The sequence below is a fragment of the Eumetopias jubatus genome, unplaced genomic scaffold, assembly GCF_037043125.1.
Source record: "Eumetopias jubatus isolate StellerSeaLion01/CBP00866 unplaced genomic scaffold, mEumJub1_p1.0 scaffold_1, whole genome shotgun sequence".
Classification (NCBI taxonomy): Eukaryota; Metazoa; Chordata; class Mammalia; order Carnivora; family Otariidae; genus Eumetopias; species Eumetopias jubatus.
The window spans coordinates 72,600,199-72,618,561 of record NW_028274807.1 but is presented as its reverse complement, the minus strand read 5'-3'; the positions used below and the strand labels follow the sequence as shown (position 1 = coordinate 72,618,561).

General features: G+C 39.1%; 1 protein-coding gene across 2 annotated transcripts in view; it reads right to left on the bottom strand.

Annotated features, from left to right (window-relative positions):
* ATP13A3 (ATPase 13A3) overlaps positions 1-18,363 on the bottom strand; it is a 94,409-nt gene that overhangs the window by 30,697 nt on the left and 45,349 nt on the right. For both annotated transcript variants that reach the window (XM_028100971.2, XM_028100974.2), the window contains exons 16-20: positions 15,654-15,804; positions 4,959-5,075; positions 4,322-4,339; positions 4,076-4,229; positions 3,859-3,979 (exon numbers count right to left, since the gene is read on the bottom strand). In XM_028100971.2, coding sequence (XP_027956772.1) covers positions 3,859-3,979; positions 4,076-4,229; positions 4,322-4,339; positions 4,959-5,075; positions 15,654-15,804 — 561 coding nt within the window. The remainder of the gene's footprint in view (positions 1-3,858; positions 3,980-4,075; positions 4,230-4,321; positions 4,340-4,958; positions 5,076-15,653; positions 15,805-18,363) is intronic.

The following is an 18,363-nucleotide window of genomic DNA, read 5'->3' as shown; positions in this document are numbered from 1 at the left end:
GCTCCCTGCTCAGCAGGGAGTCTGCTTCTCCCTCTGACCCTCCCCCCTCTCATGTGCTCTCTCTCTCTCACTGTCTCTCAAATAAATAAATAAAATCTTTAAAAAATAAATAAACAAACTGTAGTGGTTTCAACCCAGTATACTGATTTGAAATCCAATTAGTGTGGGGTAACCACCAGTTTCAAAACCAATGTCCTAAGCGATCACTTACTCCCCAATTCAAAACATCTCATTCAACTATTGCTGCCTTCAATACAGCCTGCCACTGCTCTAAATAATACACAATATAACTCACCTGCCTAAAAATATTAAGTGGCTTCCCAATATATCCTAGATAATAAAGTACCACCTCCTGCACAAAAAAAAATTTTTTTTCCTTTAAAAAAAATGCTTATTAATAATCAACAGTTATCAAGATGCTATTCCTTCAAAAGCTGAGTATCTACTCTGCACCAAGTAGTACTACTAGTCACTGGAAGGTCAAAGCTGAAAAGGTATGATCTCTACCCTTAAGGAGTTTTTGTGGGAAAACAGACATGCCAACAAAGAGATACACGCAGAGGCGTGTGCGTGGCTCAGTTGGTTGAGCATCCGACTCTTTACTTTGGCTCTAGTCATATCTTAGGGTTGTGAGATCGAGTCCCACACTTGTTCGGAATCTGCTTGAGATTCTCTCCCTCTGCCCCTCCTCCCTCTCACTCTCTCTCAAATAAATAAATAAATAATCTTTTAAAAGAGAGAGATGACCATGCAAAAATAACATGTGCTTCAGCATCATCATGGAGATGGTTGCATTCTCTTTTTTTTTTTAAGATTTTATTTATTTATTTGACAGAGACACAGCGAGAGAGGGAACACAAGCGGGGGTGGGTAGGAGAGGGAGAAGCAGGCTTCCCGCTGAGCAGGGAGCCCGATGCAGGGCTCGATCCCAGGACCCTGGGACCATGACCCGAGCAGAAGGCAGACGCTTAATGACTTAGCCACCCAGGCACCCTGGAGATGGTTGCATTCTTAAGAAATCTCAAGCTACCAAAATTATATCACAGATTTTTTTTCTTTTTTTTTTTAAAGTAGGCTCCACACTCAGCAAAGAGCCCAATGTGAGGCTTGAACTCATGACCCAGAGATCAAGACCTCAACTGAGATCAAGAGTTGGACATTTAACCAACTTGAGCCACCCAGGCACCCCAGAAATGTTTTTTTTTCAATGGAGAAAGAAGACTTGAGGGTAGGGACCAAAATCCCAAACTTGAAATAACAAGTGGTTTGTTGACATAAAATTCAATAAAGGCACTTTAAGTACATAGCACTAAAACCCAAACAATCTTTGAAATATAATTTATAACTATGGGTGGTAATGTATTAAAGAACAGTTAGGAAACAATACAAATGATACTGCTCGTGGTGATAGGAGAAATAAGCCTTTAAGTCTGAAAATGCATTTCAAGGAACAAAGCGTTACCAATGTGAAACGCTGGGGTCCAAGCACTGTTGCCGTTTTTCCATGACCTGCTAGTTTCTGGCTGCGAATGGTTTCTTAACTTTCCAATGAATGACAAAGGTCATGGAAATTTTGTCCCCTAATGAATGAACAATAGTCAACTCAAGATATAAAGGTTCAAGCTGTAAGAGAAATGCCAAAACCTGCCCCTATGAGATAGAATGAAAAGACGGTGAAGGTCTTGGTTTAAGGATGCCATGGAAAGGCAGTAGAGAAAGAGAGAAAAGTTGACAGGGATAGATATTATGGGTAGAAGGAATAGCCTATTCAAGGGCACAGAAGGATGTCTGAATAGGACAGGCTCAAGAACTACAGACAAATCAATAGTTAGTCTTTAAGGGAAAAATGGCAAAAGGTGAAGCTCTAGAGAAAGAAGCTGATATGCCCTTCACAAAAATTAGAACACAGTATTTTACATGCATACCTCCCAACCATGCATATCCATCACATCATCTGGCTACTGCTTTTCTTTTTTTTTTTGAAACGTTCATACTTAAACCACATCCCCCAAACATTCTGTGTGAATAGGCAGAATTCCTAACATAGCTCTTCCTTTTAGTTATTTGGCTGGCTATCCACTCCACTCCTTTAGTTCTCATTCAGAAAAACAGGATTGTACTATAAACACTGCCCTAGCTCTTTACACTTAGGTATCTCCCACTTTTCAAAAGCTTGCATTAGGCCACTTTACTTTTATGAAAGACCTACATTAGTACTTCTTTTCACTAACCCAAGGAAATCCGAAGACTTTTCACTCATTAAGAAAAAAAGGCAAAAGGCAAAAATAGCATTCAGCATTTGTTTTGCAGTGAGCCATTTCAGAAGCAGTGCACTCCCAAGCAGTGAGAGCGGCACTCCCAAGCTCCTTCCCTGGGGATTACAATCAGCATCTCAGCGTCAAGCCACATAGGTCTGAACTGTGTCTGTGAGCATCTTGCTCCATCTTGATTTATTTTGTGCCTGCATTAGCAAGATGTGTCCTAAGGTATCATAGCTTAAGGGAGATTATTTCTGGGGTCTGGAAACACTCAGAATTTTTTCTAAATAAATTAAATGGTAATTGTTTCTTCACTTTAAGCCCTTCTGGCTTACGAACAGCTTCACAGGAACGCTCTAATTTTGCATAGTGGGAAAAGCTGTAATTCTAAAAGAAGTGTTAATAATCCATAATTTAGCCACTGCCCTATTGGTTATGCTATTGACACTACTTAAATCTGACCTTATGCACATGTAGAAATAGCTCTTCAAGCTGGATTCCTAGAACTGCACTTGCTGGGTCAAACCGTTTAAGCAATTTAAATTTTGATAGGTATTACACATGTTTATTATGAATCTACAATAGTATAGTAACAGTATGTTATTAAAATTTTCTCAAGCCTTCACTAACACTTGATATTATCAATCTTTTTAGTTTCACCAACCTCAGGAGAGAAGTGATGTCTCACTGTGGTTTTATTTTGTAGTTCCCCAAAAAACTAAAGTGTATTACCATTTTCATGTGTTCATTGGCCATTTGTATGCCTTTTTTTTTTTAATTTAATTTATTTATTTGAGAGAGAGAGTACAAGCAGGGGGGAGGAGCAGAGGGAGAGGGAGAAGCAGACTCCCCACTGAGCAGGGATCCTGACTCGGGGCTCGATCCCAGGGTACTGGGATCGTGACCTGAGCCAAAGGCAGACACTTGACTGAGCCATCCAGGCACCCCTGTATGCCTTTTTCTGATTCTTATCTGCTTCTATCACTTTCCCTTTTTCAAATTAAGTGTTACATGTTTTGTTTCTTTCCTGATGCATATTCCTGATGGTGAACTCTTCCAGTAGATGATGGGAAGCCATTTATTAGAATTCCAGGTAGGAGACTGGTATTAGATCTGAATGTTAAAAAGCTCTCTGGAGGCACTGTGGAACACAAATTGGAGAGAGGAAGACTGGAGAAAAGTGAATGTGATGATGGCAATGTCATTCGACCTTTGAGAGTTGGGAAGGGGAGACTGGTATAATTAGTTATTGTGCCTCATGAAACTCTGACCAAAATAATACTTCGTTCCAACCACTGGGCAAAACCAAGTAGGTTATTTGGGAAAAACAAAATACAAGAGAATTATGTTTACATTTTAAAACATAATTGTATTCCTAAAACATGCCTGACACACAGTGGGCACTAAATAAATATTTAACAAACTGATAGGAGTTCTGAAGAGCTGTACTTGTATCTCAATCACCCAAAACAAAACACTGCATTAGGTATAGTTGCATACATTGGATAAATATTTAATAAATACAACATATAAATTGCTGTATATGACTTATATAAACAAACATTATTGGATAAGTTGTAGCAAAACAGATCAACCTTACCTGCTAATATTCTGTACTTTATGCCATGTCAGTTTTGACTCTAATTTTCTGTGTGCAAGAGCAATCACACGGAAGCCCTGTTTAGTGTAATCTTCCAAAACTTTTTCAAAATCAACAGGAACTTTTAAAAAGGAAAAAATAAATGTCATTGTTAAAATTGCAAATACAAGCTCACACAAATACCAGAATTTCACTCAAAGCCTAGTTGCTTCCTTACCTGTTTCAGGTTTACAAAGACTGGCAATGACCTCAGGTGCTCCTTTCATGTAGGCATCCATCTTCTTATCCCCTAGCACCCTTGCAACCACACTCATACGTTGCAAAGCAGAAGAAAATGGGAACTGGCGGACAATCCCTATCTCATAAATAGCCTATGTGATTTCAAAAGATGCACAAAGCATTTACTATTTTTTTAGAATTAAAGCAAGTACACTTAAGTAACAAGTAAACTTTCTTTACTTACTGGAAGTTCAAACAGCTCCTAAAAGTAAAACAAAGGGAGAAGAATAAAGAAGCAGTAGTACAGATTAGGTCCATTAACATACTCAAGTTTAAAAAAAAAAAACTTGATACATCTGCAAAACATTACTTAAAAAATTGCAAGGAGCTTTGATTATTTCAAAGTCAGGTTTCAAGACTGCTTCTCTACTACCTCTCATTTAATAAAAATATATCCTTGAATATTTTCAAATATTTTGCTATCCTAAAATGTTAACATATTAAGTACTAAAATAAACTAAGGGGGAACATGATTTGATATTCACCTAAAAATAAAGCCTTTCACATATTTTTACTGAATCCTAAGAATACAGTTTCAATTTAAAAGGATTAACCACCATGTACCTAAATCACAAGGCACTAAGCTGCTCAATAAATAGGAAGGAAAAGTAATGGTAATGAGAATTAAATCTTAATTAATCTTTTATACAACTAGTGCCTGCAATACACCAGGTGTGTAGTTTTGGATAAATGCATTTAAAATATGCATATCTGCGTAAGAGTTAAATAAAGGACATGTGATTTCATCTTCTAGCAACATTTCAAAATGAGGATTAAGCATGAGCATCAACAGTATTATCCAACTTCACGTGATTTCGTACCATTTCTTGGTTTCCTGCAGGTGTGGATTCAGGAAGCAGCTGTTTCGCAGGACGAACCACAGTGGGCATAATTCGATTATGAAGTGCTGTTTCCTCTTCAGTTGCTTCTTCCAGAATCTGAAAGGAAAATACCCAACACATTACTTCATAAAATTCAATTCACTCGTTCTACTTTAAAAACAAAACAAAACAAAACAAAAAACATTATGGCTATCTTCAGTAATAAAAAAAAAAAAAAAGTCAGTGCCCAAGGAATAAATGAGCACTACTAGATCATTAATATAAGTAGGGTAAAATTTAAGCAAACTTAAAAGTCCTGGCAACCCACGGAAAAATGAGAAGCAGAGGTTAGAAGTGGAATACAGAACCAGAAAGGGGCGCCTGGGTGGCTCAGATGGTTAGGCATCTGCCTTCGGCTCAGGTCCTGATCCCAGGGTCCTGGGATTGAGCCCCGCATCGGGCTCCCTGCTCCGTGGGGTGTCTGCTTCTCCCCCTCCACCCTGCTCGAGCTCTCTCTTACTATCTCTGTCTCTCTCAAATAAATAAATACTAAAAAAAAAAAAAAAAAAAGAACCAGAGAAACAGAGAAAAACTTCTCATTTTGCTTACAACCTGCTGATCTAGACAATCTTGGCAAAAAACAGAAGATTCTTGCAATACCAAAAACGTTCAGTCTATCACCCAAGGATTATTTTCTGCTACCAGGAAAGGATTCAGATGGCAGAGTAGTAGGGGGATGCTGAGCTGGCCTCGTCCCTCGAACACAGCCAGATCAACATCCAACTATTCTGAACAAGTAGGAATATGATCTAGGATTAAGAAAACAATCTGCACAGGGGCGCCTGGGTGGCTCAGTTGGTTAAGCGACTGCCTTCGGCTCAAGTCATGATCCCAGGGTCCTGGGATTGAGCCCCACATCGGGCTCCCTGCTTGGTGGGAAGCCTGCTTCTCCCTCTCCCACTCCCCCTGCTTGTGTTCCCTCTCTCGCTGTCTCTCTCTCTGTCAAATAAATAAATAAAATCTTTGTGGGGGGGGGGGAGAAAACAATCTGCACAGGGTGCCTGGGTGGCTCAGTTGGTTAAGCGACTGCCTTCGGCTCAGGTCATGATCCTGGAGTACCGGGATCGAGTCCCGCATCGGGCTCCCTGCTCAGCAGGGAGTCTGCTTCTCCCTGACCCTCCCCCCCTTAACGTGCTCTCTCTCTCTAATAAATAAAATCTTATTAAAAAAAAAAAACAATCTGCACAGTTGGAGGGAGAGGACGTGGCAGATGTGAGGTTTGGAGCCATGAACTGGGGGAGAGGAAAGCCAAGGGGACCCAAAGGGAAGGGAACCCTTTTCATGGGGCAAAGTCAGGAAGAGGGAGAGAGTGGGAAAGGACACAGCAGGTGGGAAGCACACAATAAGCCGAGGTGAGGAGATCCCCCGGGTCACATGTGGGAGAGATCACTCCCCCTTCCCATCGTACATTTGGAAGAACATATTTTGCCTCTCCAAGGACAAAAGGCCAGCTGGTAGCCACTGAGCAGAGCTCAACAGCAGGGACAGAGGTGTGCACAGAGGGCAGATAACCTTGTAGCAGCTTTTCACTGTGAGCCACAATAGACCTAAACCACCAAGTGCAGGTAACCTGGCCGCTGCTTTTCGCTGTCTGCCACAATAGATTCAGCCTCTGTGCGACTGCTCTTCTGGGACACAACAGAGTAGGGGACTGAGTTGCGGCTTTTCGCTGTACGTCACAATAAACTCTAGCAGGCATGTATTAACTGGGTGACTACTTTTCTGGGACAGGATGGTGCTGGGCACGCCACGAGTTTCTCCTCTGGCGTAGGGGAGTGGGCCTGTATCTTGCCAGGCCCTTTAAAACTTGGGAGTTTTGAATCCCAGCCACCGGGCAGAGATAAAATACAGAAGATCTGTGGCACCAGGCATACCAACAGCCAGGGGACAGGTCAAGAACAGGGAAATGACAAAGGCCCGGGACACAAGAGATTTTTTTTTTTAAGATTTTATTTATTCATTTGTCAGAGAGAGACAGAGAGAGAGAGCGCACACACATAAGCAGGGGGAGAAGCAGGCTCCCCGCAGAGCAGGGAGCCCGACAGGGAACTCGATCCCAGAACCCTGGGATCAAGACCCAAGCCGAAGGCAGACGCCCAACCGAGCCACCCAGGCATCCCGAGATTATCTGCTTTTTTGAGAGGGCCTCCTGAACAGCGGTGGCCAGGAGTTCCCCTCCCCAGGGACAAGAGGGTAGGATGATGCCATATTCTTCCTCCTCCACCATCCATCCCTCCGCGCCCCCCACCCCAAGCTCAGTCAGACTTCAGAGAGAAGCACGGCACCTCCCTGGAGGCTGGAGTCCCCTACACTAAAGGTGCCCCTGGCCTGGCAGGGGCATCTTTATAAGGGCAAGTCAGCTTGTAAACCAGCACAGCAGGCCTCTCCCTCAGAAGACCAACACTGGCCTCCGCATGTACCAAGTCTACTGATAAAAGAGTACTCCAAAATGTCAGCTTCTGGTGGAAACAGGACCAGGCTTGCTTCTTTTTTTTCTCCTTAATTTTTTAAATGTTTTGTTTTTCCATTTCTACTTTTTTATCTTTTACTTTATATGTATATTTTTTTTCTTTTTCTTTTCTCTTTATCTTTTTTTGGGGGGTATCAGGCTTATAAATTTTTTGTTCATTTGTTGGTTTGTCTCCTTCTAGCTTATTTTTCAGAACAGGCCTCTTATTTTTTTTTCTCTTTTCTTCTTTCCTTACTTTTTTCCTTCTTTCTTTCTCATTCTTTGGAATCAGGCTTATAGTTTGTTGTCTGTTTGCATTTCTGTTCCTTTTCTCTTGTCCTGGATCAGGCTTTTCTTTCTTTTCAAATTAACAAACAAATCAAAGCACAGCAAGTTAAAGATCCAAACACTCCCCGCTACAAGCAAAGAACTCCGTAGAGGACAGACCAGTGGGAAAGAGCAGCCAAAACACAACAGTAGAGTGCACACAGCATACACCAGAAACACTTCCTGACATTTTTGTTATTTTTTTTTAAGATTTTATTTATTTGAGAGAGAGAGCACAAGCAGGGGGAGGGGCAGAGAGAGAGGGAGAAGCAGACTCCCTGCTGAGCAGGGAGCCAGATGCTGGCTCAATCCCAGGACCCTGAGATCTGAACCAAAGGCAGCCGCTTAATTGACTGAGCCACCCAGGCGCCCCTTCTTGTTGTTATTGTTGTTGTTGTTTTTCTTCTTTTCTTTTCTGGACAAAATGAGAAGATGGAGAAATTTACCCCAAAAGAAAGAAAAAGAGATAGTACTCATAACCACCCAGGGATTTAATCAATATGGACATAACTAAGATGTCTAACATAACTAGAAATTAAAACAATTATAAAGATACTAGCTGGGCTTGAAAAAAGCACAGAAGACACTAGAGAATCCCTTACTATACAGATAAAAGAACTAAAATCCAGTCAGGCCAAGATTAAAAATGCTATAACCAAGATGCAGTCCCAAGCGGAGGCCACAAAAATGAGGATGAACAAAGCTGTGATATATAAGATAAAATTATGGAAAATAATGAAGCTGAAGAGAAGAGGGAAATAGAACTATTAGATCACAAAGGAAGACTTAGGGAATTCATTGATTCCATAAAGCAAAATAATAGCCATATTATAGGGGTCCCAGAAGAAGAAGAGCAGGAGAAAGGGGCAGAAGGTTTACTTAAATTATAGTTGAGAACTTCCCTAATCTGGGGAAGGAAACAGGCATTCAAGTCCGAGGCACAGAGACCTCCCCTCAGAATCAACAAAAACAGATTACTAAAGTGAAACTTGCAAATTACAAAGCCATAAAGAGAAAATCCTGAAAGCAGCTCAAGACAAGAGGACACATAAGGCTGGCAGTAGACCTGTCCACAGAGACCTGGCAGACCAGAAAGGACTGGCATGATATAGTCAACATGCTGAATGGGAAAAATATGCAGCCAGGAATACTTTATATCCAGGAAGTCTTCATTCAGAATAGAAGGAAAGATAAAAGAGTTTCCAAGACGAACAAAAACTAAAGGAATTCGTGCACACTAAACCAGTCTTGCAAGAAATATTAAAGGGGACCCTTTAAGCAGAGAGACCAAAAGTAACAAAGACTAGAAAGGAACAGACACAATCTACAGGAACAGAGATTTTACAGGTAATACAAAAGTACTAAATTCATCTTTCTTTTTTTTTCTTTTAGAAAAAGGAAGTTTTATCCAACCAAAAGTTAGCATTAACTGCTTTCCCCAATGACAAATCTCTCCAATTATATATTTATAAAATTTAGCATTGTTAAAATTTATTCAAATCCTTCAATTACTGTTCTCTATTAGAGAATGTTCTGTTTCTTAGAGTTCCAAATGATGAAAGAGGTGGTAATCTGTTGAAAAAAGGTCAGATGAGTGTGATGGATATGGCAAAAGTTCTTGGCCCAATGCAGTCATTCCCTAGGGTGGTCTGGGATTTCAGTGGTCAAATGCTGTCATGGAAAAGTATAGGTCCATCCATATCTGATAACCAATGCAGAGTGCTTTTAGATCCATTTTTGATACATATAAATTCATATCTTTCAATAATTACTCTGAATGTAAATGGACTAAATGCTCCAATCAAAAGACATAGGATATCAGAATGGATTTAAAAAACAAGACCCATCGATATGCTGCTTACAAGAGACTCATTTTAGACCCAACGACACCTCCAGATTGAAAGTGAGCATTTATCATGCTAATGGACATCCAAAAGTAGCCATCCTTAAATTAGACAAACTAAATTTTAAACCAAAGACTGTAATAAGAGATGAAGGACATTATATCATAATAAAGGGGTCTATCCAGTAAGATCTAACAATTGCAAACATGTATGCCCCTAACTTGGAAAAGCAACCAAATATATAAATCAATTAATAACAAAATTAAAGAAATTCATTGATAATAATACAATAATAGTAGGGGACTTTAACACCCCACTCACAACAATGGACAGATCATCTAAGCAGAAGATCAACAAGGAAACAAGGGCTTTGAATGATACACTGGACCTGATGGACTTAACAGATATATACAGAGCATTTCATCCTAAAGCAGAATACATAATTTTTTTCAAGTGCACATGGAACATTCTCCAGAACAGATCACATACTGGGTCACAAATTAGGACTCAACTGGTACAAAAAGAGTGAGATCATACTATGTATATTTTCAGACCACAATGTTATGAAACTTGAAGTCAACCACAAGAAAAAATTTGGAAGGACCACAAATACATGGAGGTTAAAGAATAGCCTACTAAAAATGAATGGGTCAACCAGGAAATTAAAGAATTAAAAAATACATGGAAGCAAATGAAAATGAAAACACAACAGTTCAAAACCTTTGGGATGCAGCAAAGGCAGGCCTACAAGGGTAGTATATAACAATACAGGCCTTCCTCAAGAAATAAGAAAGGTCTCAAAGACACAAACTAACCTCACACCTAAAAGAGCTGGAAAAAGAACAGCAAATAAATCCAGCTAAATCCAGCAGGAGAAGAGAAATAATAAAGATTAGACCAGAAATCAATAAAACTAGGAGCTGGCTCTTTAAAAGGATTAACAACATTGATAAACCCCTAGCCAGACTTATCAAAAAGAGAAAGGACCCAAATAAATAAAATCATGAATGAAAGAGGAGAGAGCACAACCACCACCAAAGAAATACAAACAATTATAAAAGAATACTATGAGCAATTATATGCCAACAAATTAGGCAATCTGGAAGAAATGAATAAATTCCTACAAATATATAAACTACCAAAACTGAAACAGGAAGAAACAAAACCTGAACAGAACCATAACCAGCAAGGAAACTGGATCAGTAATCAAAAATCTCCCAAAAAACAAGAGTCCAGGGTTGGATGGCTTCCCAGGGGAATTCTACCAAATATTTAAAGAAGAATTAATACCTATTCTTTTGAAATTGTTCCAAAAAATAGAAATGGAAGGAAAACCCAAACTCATTCTATGAAGCCAGCATTACCTTGATCCCAAAACCAAAGACCCCCACCAAAAAGGAGAATTATGGACTGATATCCCTGATGAACACGGAGGCAAAAATTCTCACCAAGATCCTAGCCAATAGGATTCAACAGTACATTAAAAGGATTATTCACCACAGTCAAGTGGGATTTATTCCTGGGCAAGGATGGTTCAACAACTGCAAATCAATCAACGGGATACATGACATTAATAAAAGATCAGAACCATATGGATCCTCTCAATAGCTGAAGAAAAAGCATCTGACAAAGTACAGCATCCTTTCTTGATAAAACCCTCCACAATGTAGGGATAGATAGAACATACCTCAACATCGTATAAGCCATACATATGTATGAAAGACCCACAGTTAATATCATCTTCAACAGGAAAAAACAGAGCTTTTTCCCCTAAGGTCAGGAACACGACAGGGATGTCCACTCTTACCACTGTTATTCAACAGAGTCCTAGCTTCAGCAATCAGACAACAAAAAGAAATAAAAGGCATCCAAATCAGCAAAGAAGAAGTCAAACTTTCATTCTTCACAGATGACTTGATACTCTATGTAGAAAACTCCAAAGATTCCAGGAAAACATTGCTAGAACTGATACATGAATTCAGCAAAGTGGCAGAATATAAAATCAATGCATAGAAGTCTGGTGCATTTCTATATAGTAACAATGAAGCAGCAGAAAGAGAAATCAAGGAATTGATCCCATTCACAATCGCACCAAAAACCGTAAGATACCTAGGAATAAATCTAACCAAAGAGTTAAAAAGATCTGTTCTCTGAAAACTATAGAACACTTATAAAAGAAACTGAGGAAGACGCAAAAAAATGGAAAAACATTCCATGCTCATGGATTGGAAGAACAAATATTGTTAAAATGTCTATAGTACCCAAAGCAATCTACACATTCACTGCAATTTCTATCAAAATACCACCAGCATTTTTCATAGAGCTGGAACAAACAATCCTACAATTTGTATGGAACCAGAAAAGACCCCGAATAGCCAAAGGAATGTTGAAAAAGAAAACCAAAGCTGGAGGCATCACAATTCCAGACTTCAAGCTCTATTACAAAGATGTAATCATCAAGACAGAATAGGACTGGCACAAAAACAGACACATAAATCAATGGAACAGAATAGAGAGCTCAAAAATGGACCCTCAATTTTGTAGTCAACTAATCTTCACCAAGCAGGAAAGAATATCCAATGGAAAAAAGACAGTCTCTTCGACAAATGGTGTTGGGAAAATTGGACAGCCACATGCAGAAAAATGAAACTGGATCATTTTCTTACACCATACACAAAAATAAATTCAAAATGGATGAAAGACCTAAATGTGAGAGGAATCCATCAAAATCCTAGAGGAGAACAAGGCAGCAACCTCTCTGACCTCGGCCACAGCAACTTCTTGCTAGACACGTCTCCAGAGGCAAGTAAAAATGAACTATTGGGACTTCATCAAGATAAAAAGGTTTTGCACAGCAAAAGAAACAGTCAACAAAACCAAAAGGCAACCTACGGAATGGGAGAAGATACTCACAAACGTCTTATCAGATAAAGGGCTAGTATCCAAAATCTGTAAAGAACTCACCAAACTCAACACCCAAATCCAATCAAGATATGGGCAGAAGACAATGAACAGACATTTCTCCAAAGACACAAACGGCTAACAGACACATAAAAAAATGCTCAACATCACTGGGCATCAGGGAAATACATACAAATCAAAACCACAATGAGATAATCCCACCTTCACACCAGTCAGAATGCCTAAAATTAACAACTCTGGAAATAACAGATGTTAGCGAGGATGCGGAGAAAGGGGAACCCTCTTACACTACTGGTGGAAATGCAAACTGGTGCAGCCACTCTGGAAAACAGTATGGAGGTTCATCAAAAAATTAAAAATACAGCTATCCTACAACCTAGCAACTGCACTACTAGGTATTTATCCAAAGGATAAAAAAACAGTGGATCAGGGGGAACATGTACCCCAATGTTCATAGCAGCAATGTCCACAATAACCAAAATATGGAAAGAGCCCAGATGTCCATCGACAGATGAACAGATCAAGAAAATGTGGTACACACACACACACACACACACACACACACCCCAGAATATTACTCAGCCATCAGAAAGAATGAAATCTTGCCATTTGCAATGACATGGATGGAACTAGAGGGTACTATGCTAAGTGAAATAAGTCAGCACTGAGTGTTATGTGCAACTGATGAATCACTAAATTCTACCCCTGAAACTAATAATGCACTATATGTTAACTAAATTGGATTTAAATTAAAAAATAAAAGTACATGGAACTCAGATATGGTTAGTAGAACCGCTGGATTAAACACACACTGAGATACAAAGATTTGAGTTTAGTGTTTCAGACTGAACATTTCTGGTTAAGATACTACTACCCTAACTGCTTGAAATTTAATTTAAAAACACTTATTTTTGGCCAAAGAATTCCAGCAAAAACTTGTATTAAATACACATATGCAAGAAACAATAAACTAATTTAAATGATTGGGTAGGGAAGTGTGTCCAATTAGCCAACTGGATACAATTCTTTTTTTTTTTTTAAAGATTTTATTTATTTATTTGAGAGAGAGAGAATGAGAGATAGAGAGCACGAGAGGGAAGATGGTCAGAGGGAGAAGCAGACTCCCCGCCGAGCAGGGAGCCCGATGGCGGGACTCGATCCCGGGACTCCAGGATCATGACCTGAGCCTGGTTAGGCAGTAGCCTAACCAACTGAGCCACCCAGGCGCCCTGGATACAATTCTAAGACATGTTTTAACATCTCTGAAATTGAGATATATCTTATATGGCATCGATCACAGCACATAACAGCAGTGTGTGGTTATGTGGAAACATTCCATTGATACTTTGTGGTAAGATCAAGCATCAAGGCATCTCATAGTAAAAAAACATGCTATTATACAAACTTAATTATAAAGCCAGTTGTTTTTTTTTAAGACCCACAAACACTAAATCTACTGAAAATCTGTTCAGCTAGAGAAAATTTAGAGAACATCAAAATTGATCAGTCTTATTTTGCCTTACTCTTAAATTTTTCTCTGCAGGCCTTTTGGGAATTAAATTTGAAAGTATTTATTTTGGGCTATCAGAAGATGGCCAAACACTAATCCAGTCATTCATCTCCCTCCCTGTCAAAACATTAACCAAATACAAAATAAATAAATAAACCTACAGAAGTAAACAGAAAGTAAAAAGAGGAAAAGGATTTCAAATATAAAAGGCAAACTGAAACATATTGATGGATATAGCAACAGCTCAGAGTAAACACAGGCAGACATATAGGAGGTATATTTCTTAACAGCCAGAATAGTGGAGCTAAGCAAAAAAAAAAAAAAAAAAAAAAAAAGAAAACCAGGGGTCACTGTCTATAGAGATATGAACTACCTACCTGAGAGGAAGGCTGCTAATGTGAAGGTCAGCACTCCAGAACACAGCTCTGCCCAGGCAAGCACTGTGGGAGCAGATGAGGAGAGCAACCTAAAATGCTAACTCTGCAACTCTGGACTGAGCCATGCCCGCTGAAGAGACTTCACCCTCTGCACACAGTGAGCTCCCCTTGGTCAGCCTTTCCTCTCAGGGGAGGCACATCTCAAGAAAAAAGACTAACACACTATAGGCAAGGATAAAAACCTGACTGGGGGTGCCTGAGTGGCTCAGTCATTAAGTGTCTGCCTTTGGCTCAGGTCATGATCCCAGGGACCTGGGATCGAGGCCCGCATCGGGCTCCCTGCTCCGCGGGAAGCCTGCTTCTCCCTCTCCCACTCCCACTGCTTGTGTTCCCTCTCTAGCTGTGTCTCTCTCTGTCAAATAAATAAATAAAATCTTAAAAAAAAAAAAAAAAACCTGACTGTAGCTACCCAGAATTATCAAATCAAACCAAACCTTCATTCTTAAATATGGAAGTACCATCCAGATGTATAACGAAAACCAAAAGCATGAAGGAAAAAAACCAAGTATAGGGAGGGAAAAAGAAAACTGACCCAGAGAAAATAATTAATTCAGAAACCAGGAGAGAACTTTAAAAACAAAGTTATTATTGCATCTGTGAAAGAACTCAATGCTGTGAAATGGTAACCAGAAAACACAGCAAGCACTAAATTAAAATGATCAATGACAACAAATACAAAGCTATAAACAAATAAGTGTGTGTGTGTGTGTGTGTGTGTGTGTGTGTGTGTGTGTGTGTGTAAACACAGAAAGTAGAAAATGGGGACAAAAGAACACTGAAGACACATGGCTGGCTATACTTTTCACCTATGGTCAACAATTGTTGCTGCTAAAGATCATCTTACTGACTCAAGCCCACTACCCCATGCTGGTGATAGCCAGTTTCTGTTATAAACATAAAGCAGGCGCGTGAGCAGGTCATCCTCTATTAAAGGTATTTAAGTGAGTTAATTTAACTAAGACAGACACTTTTTTACAGAACTATATAACTTTTTCCAGTGATGTATCTTTAGAAATTCCACAGTTCCTTTAATGGTACGAGATAGACTTGTCATCAAAACAACTAGCAGAAACAATCTCCTTCTGCAAGGTAATTTTTACTATTATTTTCCTTAAAGTTACTTGTGCTTTAAAATATTGAACTTACCCATCCAATGGCTTCAAACATTTTCAAATCAAGGGGATCACCAGAAAGCACTCCTTCAATCTTTGTGAGTGAATGACAAGTAGCCATACAAGCAACAAACTGAGACTTTACCAGTATCTCATTGCAAACATTTTCTTCTGGCAAAAGGAAACTAAATAGAAAATGCACTGAATTAGATTCATAAATCCCAAGACAATAAATATTCTATACATACTCAGGTTTTATAAAATTAAAAAATGGAAATAAAATGTTTCCATTTTCTCTATAGTTTTTGGCATTCAAAAACGTTTTCTTCCATGTAAATTATACATAACTAAAATACCACATTACCTAAGATTCTGAATAACTACACTAGACAAACCAACACAGAACATACTAGATACCAAATAATAATTAAAACTCCTGCCTATGGGCATATGATAGGTAAGAATACATAAAAATCTCTTTTGTAAAAACACAAAATGAATGTGTTAACACATAATCTTTTCAAGGGGAAACCAAGCTCATAATCAAGAAAAGGAAATGTTCAAGTGCCAGAAATGGAAGGAAAGGAAAACCAGAGGAGTGTGAACCTGAGTGATGCTGACTGCCTGAGGGAGAAGGAAGAAGGGAAGGGAGCCAAGTCAGTCCCCTAAGGCCCCGGGGCTTTAATACCCACACAGAAACAGAAGACAAAGTCCTGGCCAGGTATAAAGTGGGGAGTTCACACTGAGAGGATCTCTTTCACTAAAAATAGCAGTGCTCTTGAAGAGCATCCTTGGAAAAAAGGATATACTACATAAAAGAATGGAGCATCTTGGAAAAAGAATATATGAAAAATAATTTACCTACAGACCCAAAGGCATAACTAAGAATAAGCTTATCCCTTTTTTCCCCCCACCCAAGGTTCAAGAAAATAGTTAGTATCTGTACAATACTTATTAAGCGCTAGGCACTGTTCTACTAACTTTAAACATATCTGATTCATGTCCTCCTCACACCACAGGAAGATGTTTTACTGTCCCCATCTTATGGATGAGGAAACTGAAACAGAAGGCGAAGTAAGTTTCCAAGGTTACACAACACCGTTAAGTGGCAGAGCAAGGATTCAAACACAGAAGGTCTGGCTTTAGGGCCTCGACTCCGAACCATGACACTACTCAGGATAGGATCCGGGTTTGAATACACACTGCTGCAGGTCCAGAAATCCTCAGGTTATGAAAGTAACATGAGAGCTCATCTGGCACTACTGATACCACTCTTGGCCAAGCACAGTCAAAACTCTCCATAGAGGAGCTCCCACAACACAACCACAAAGAAATCTCACAGAAAAATCCTGCTAAGCCTAAGTCCATAATTTAAAAATGCACTGGGAAACATTCCCATGGCTCAAAAGACACAACAAAGACAGAATTAGAATCCCATAAATTTGAGATAATAGAATGGCAGTCTGAAAGAGTGCAAAAAAAGGCACCTTTAAATTAAAGACTTAGAAAAAGAACAAGATACCATGGGGGGAAAGGAGGAGAGGCAGCCTTGGAAAGAACCAAATGCAGTTTCCTTTTTGACCTATGGTCAGGATTCCCAGATGGAGAAAACAAAGAATGGAGGAAAGGTCATAATTAATAAATAAATAAATAATAAATAAATAAATAAATAAATAAGGAAAAAAGCTGCAATTCTTCCAGAATTTAAGAAAAGCATGAATCTTTGGAGTCAAGAAGCAAATGAGTCCTACACAAATAAAAAGAGACTGCAAAAATCAAGGATAAGGAAGTACTCTTAAAACAACAAGAAAAGGAGTAGGGAGAAACGGAATCACACCATCAAAGCGCTGAGAGAACAGCTGACACCCTGGAAAGCTATGCAGCTATGCCGTCCTTCAAAAGTGAAAATGGAAAAATAAAACTAACAAATGTAGCTGCAGAAGAGGGCAGTGCAGTCTAGGGGAGTGGGACAGAAGCAGCAGTGGTTGGCAAAGATAGTCCTGAACCTAGGGAATCTCAGCATGCAGACAGTATAAAACCTAAGTCTTAATCATAAAATGCTGTGCAACAAATACATATAAATAAGGGAGGGGAATAATAAAAAAAGTACTCTACAATCCATGGGTTTCCTGGGGGGTTTAGAAACCCAATGAAGACACCCATGAACTTTACACTCTAAATACAACCGTTAGATAGTTTAAGGACAAGCAGTAAAAGATTAAAATGTATAAATTCTGAGAAAATGTACGAAAATATGAGAAATTTGAGAAAATGTGTGTGTGAACTGGGGCAAGAATTGCAGAAATAAGTTCCAATATATCTGAAATTACAAATGTGAATACAATGGCACAGAAAGATTAAAAAGTAAAGCAATGGAAAAGAAAACACACTCAGCAAACATTAGACCAAAGAAAGCTAGTATGTGTAACCACAGAAATATAAGATGAAATGGAATTGAAGGCAGAATGCATTAGGGAGAAATAAGGTCACAATGTCACAACACTATTTATCAAGAAGATGTAACAACTCTGAAATTACATCAACCAAACAATATTCTCTCCAACTATAAACCTAAAACCCACAGACTTCTGAGGGGGGGGAAATTACATAAACACAACTACTAAGCCATCAAAAGACAACAAAACAAAAGTAAAAAGACAGACTGCTGGAATATTTTTGCAGTGCATAGTACTGAAAAAGATTACCACCCAAAAATACAAAGGACTTTGGTAATAAATTAGTAA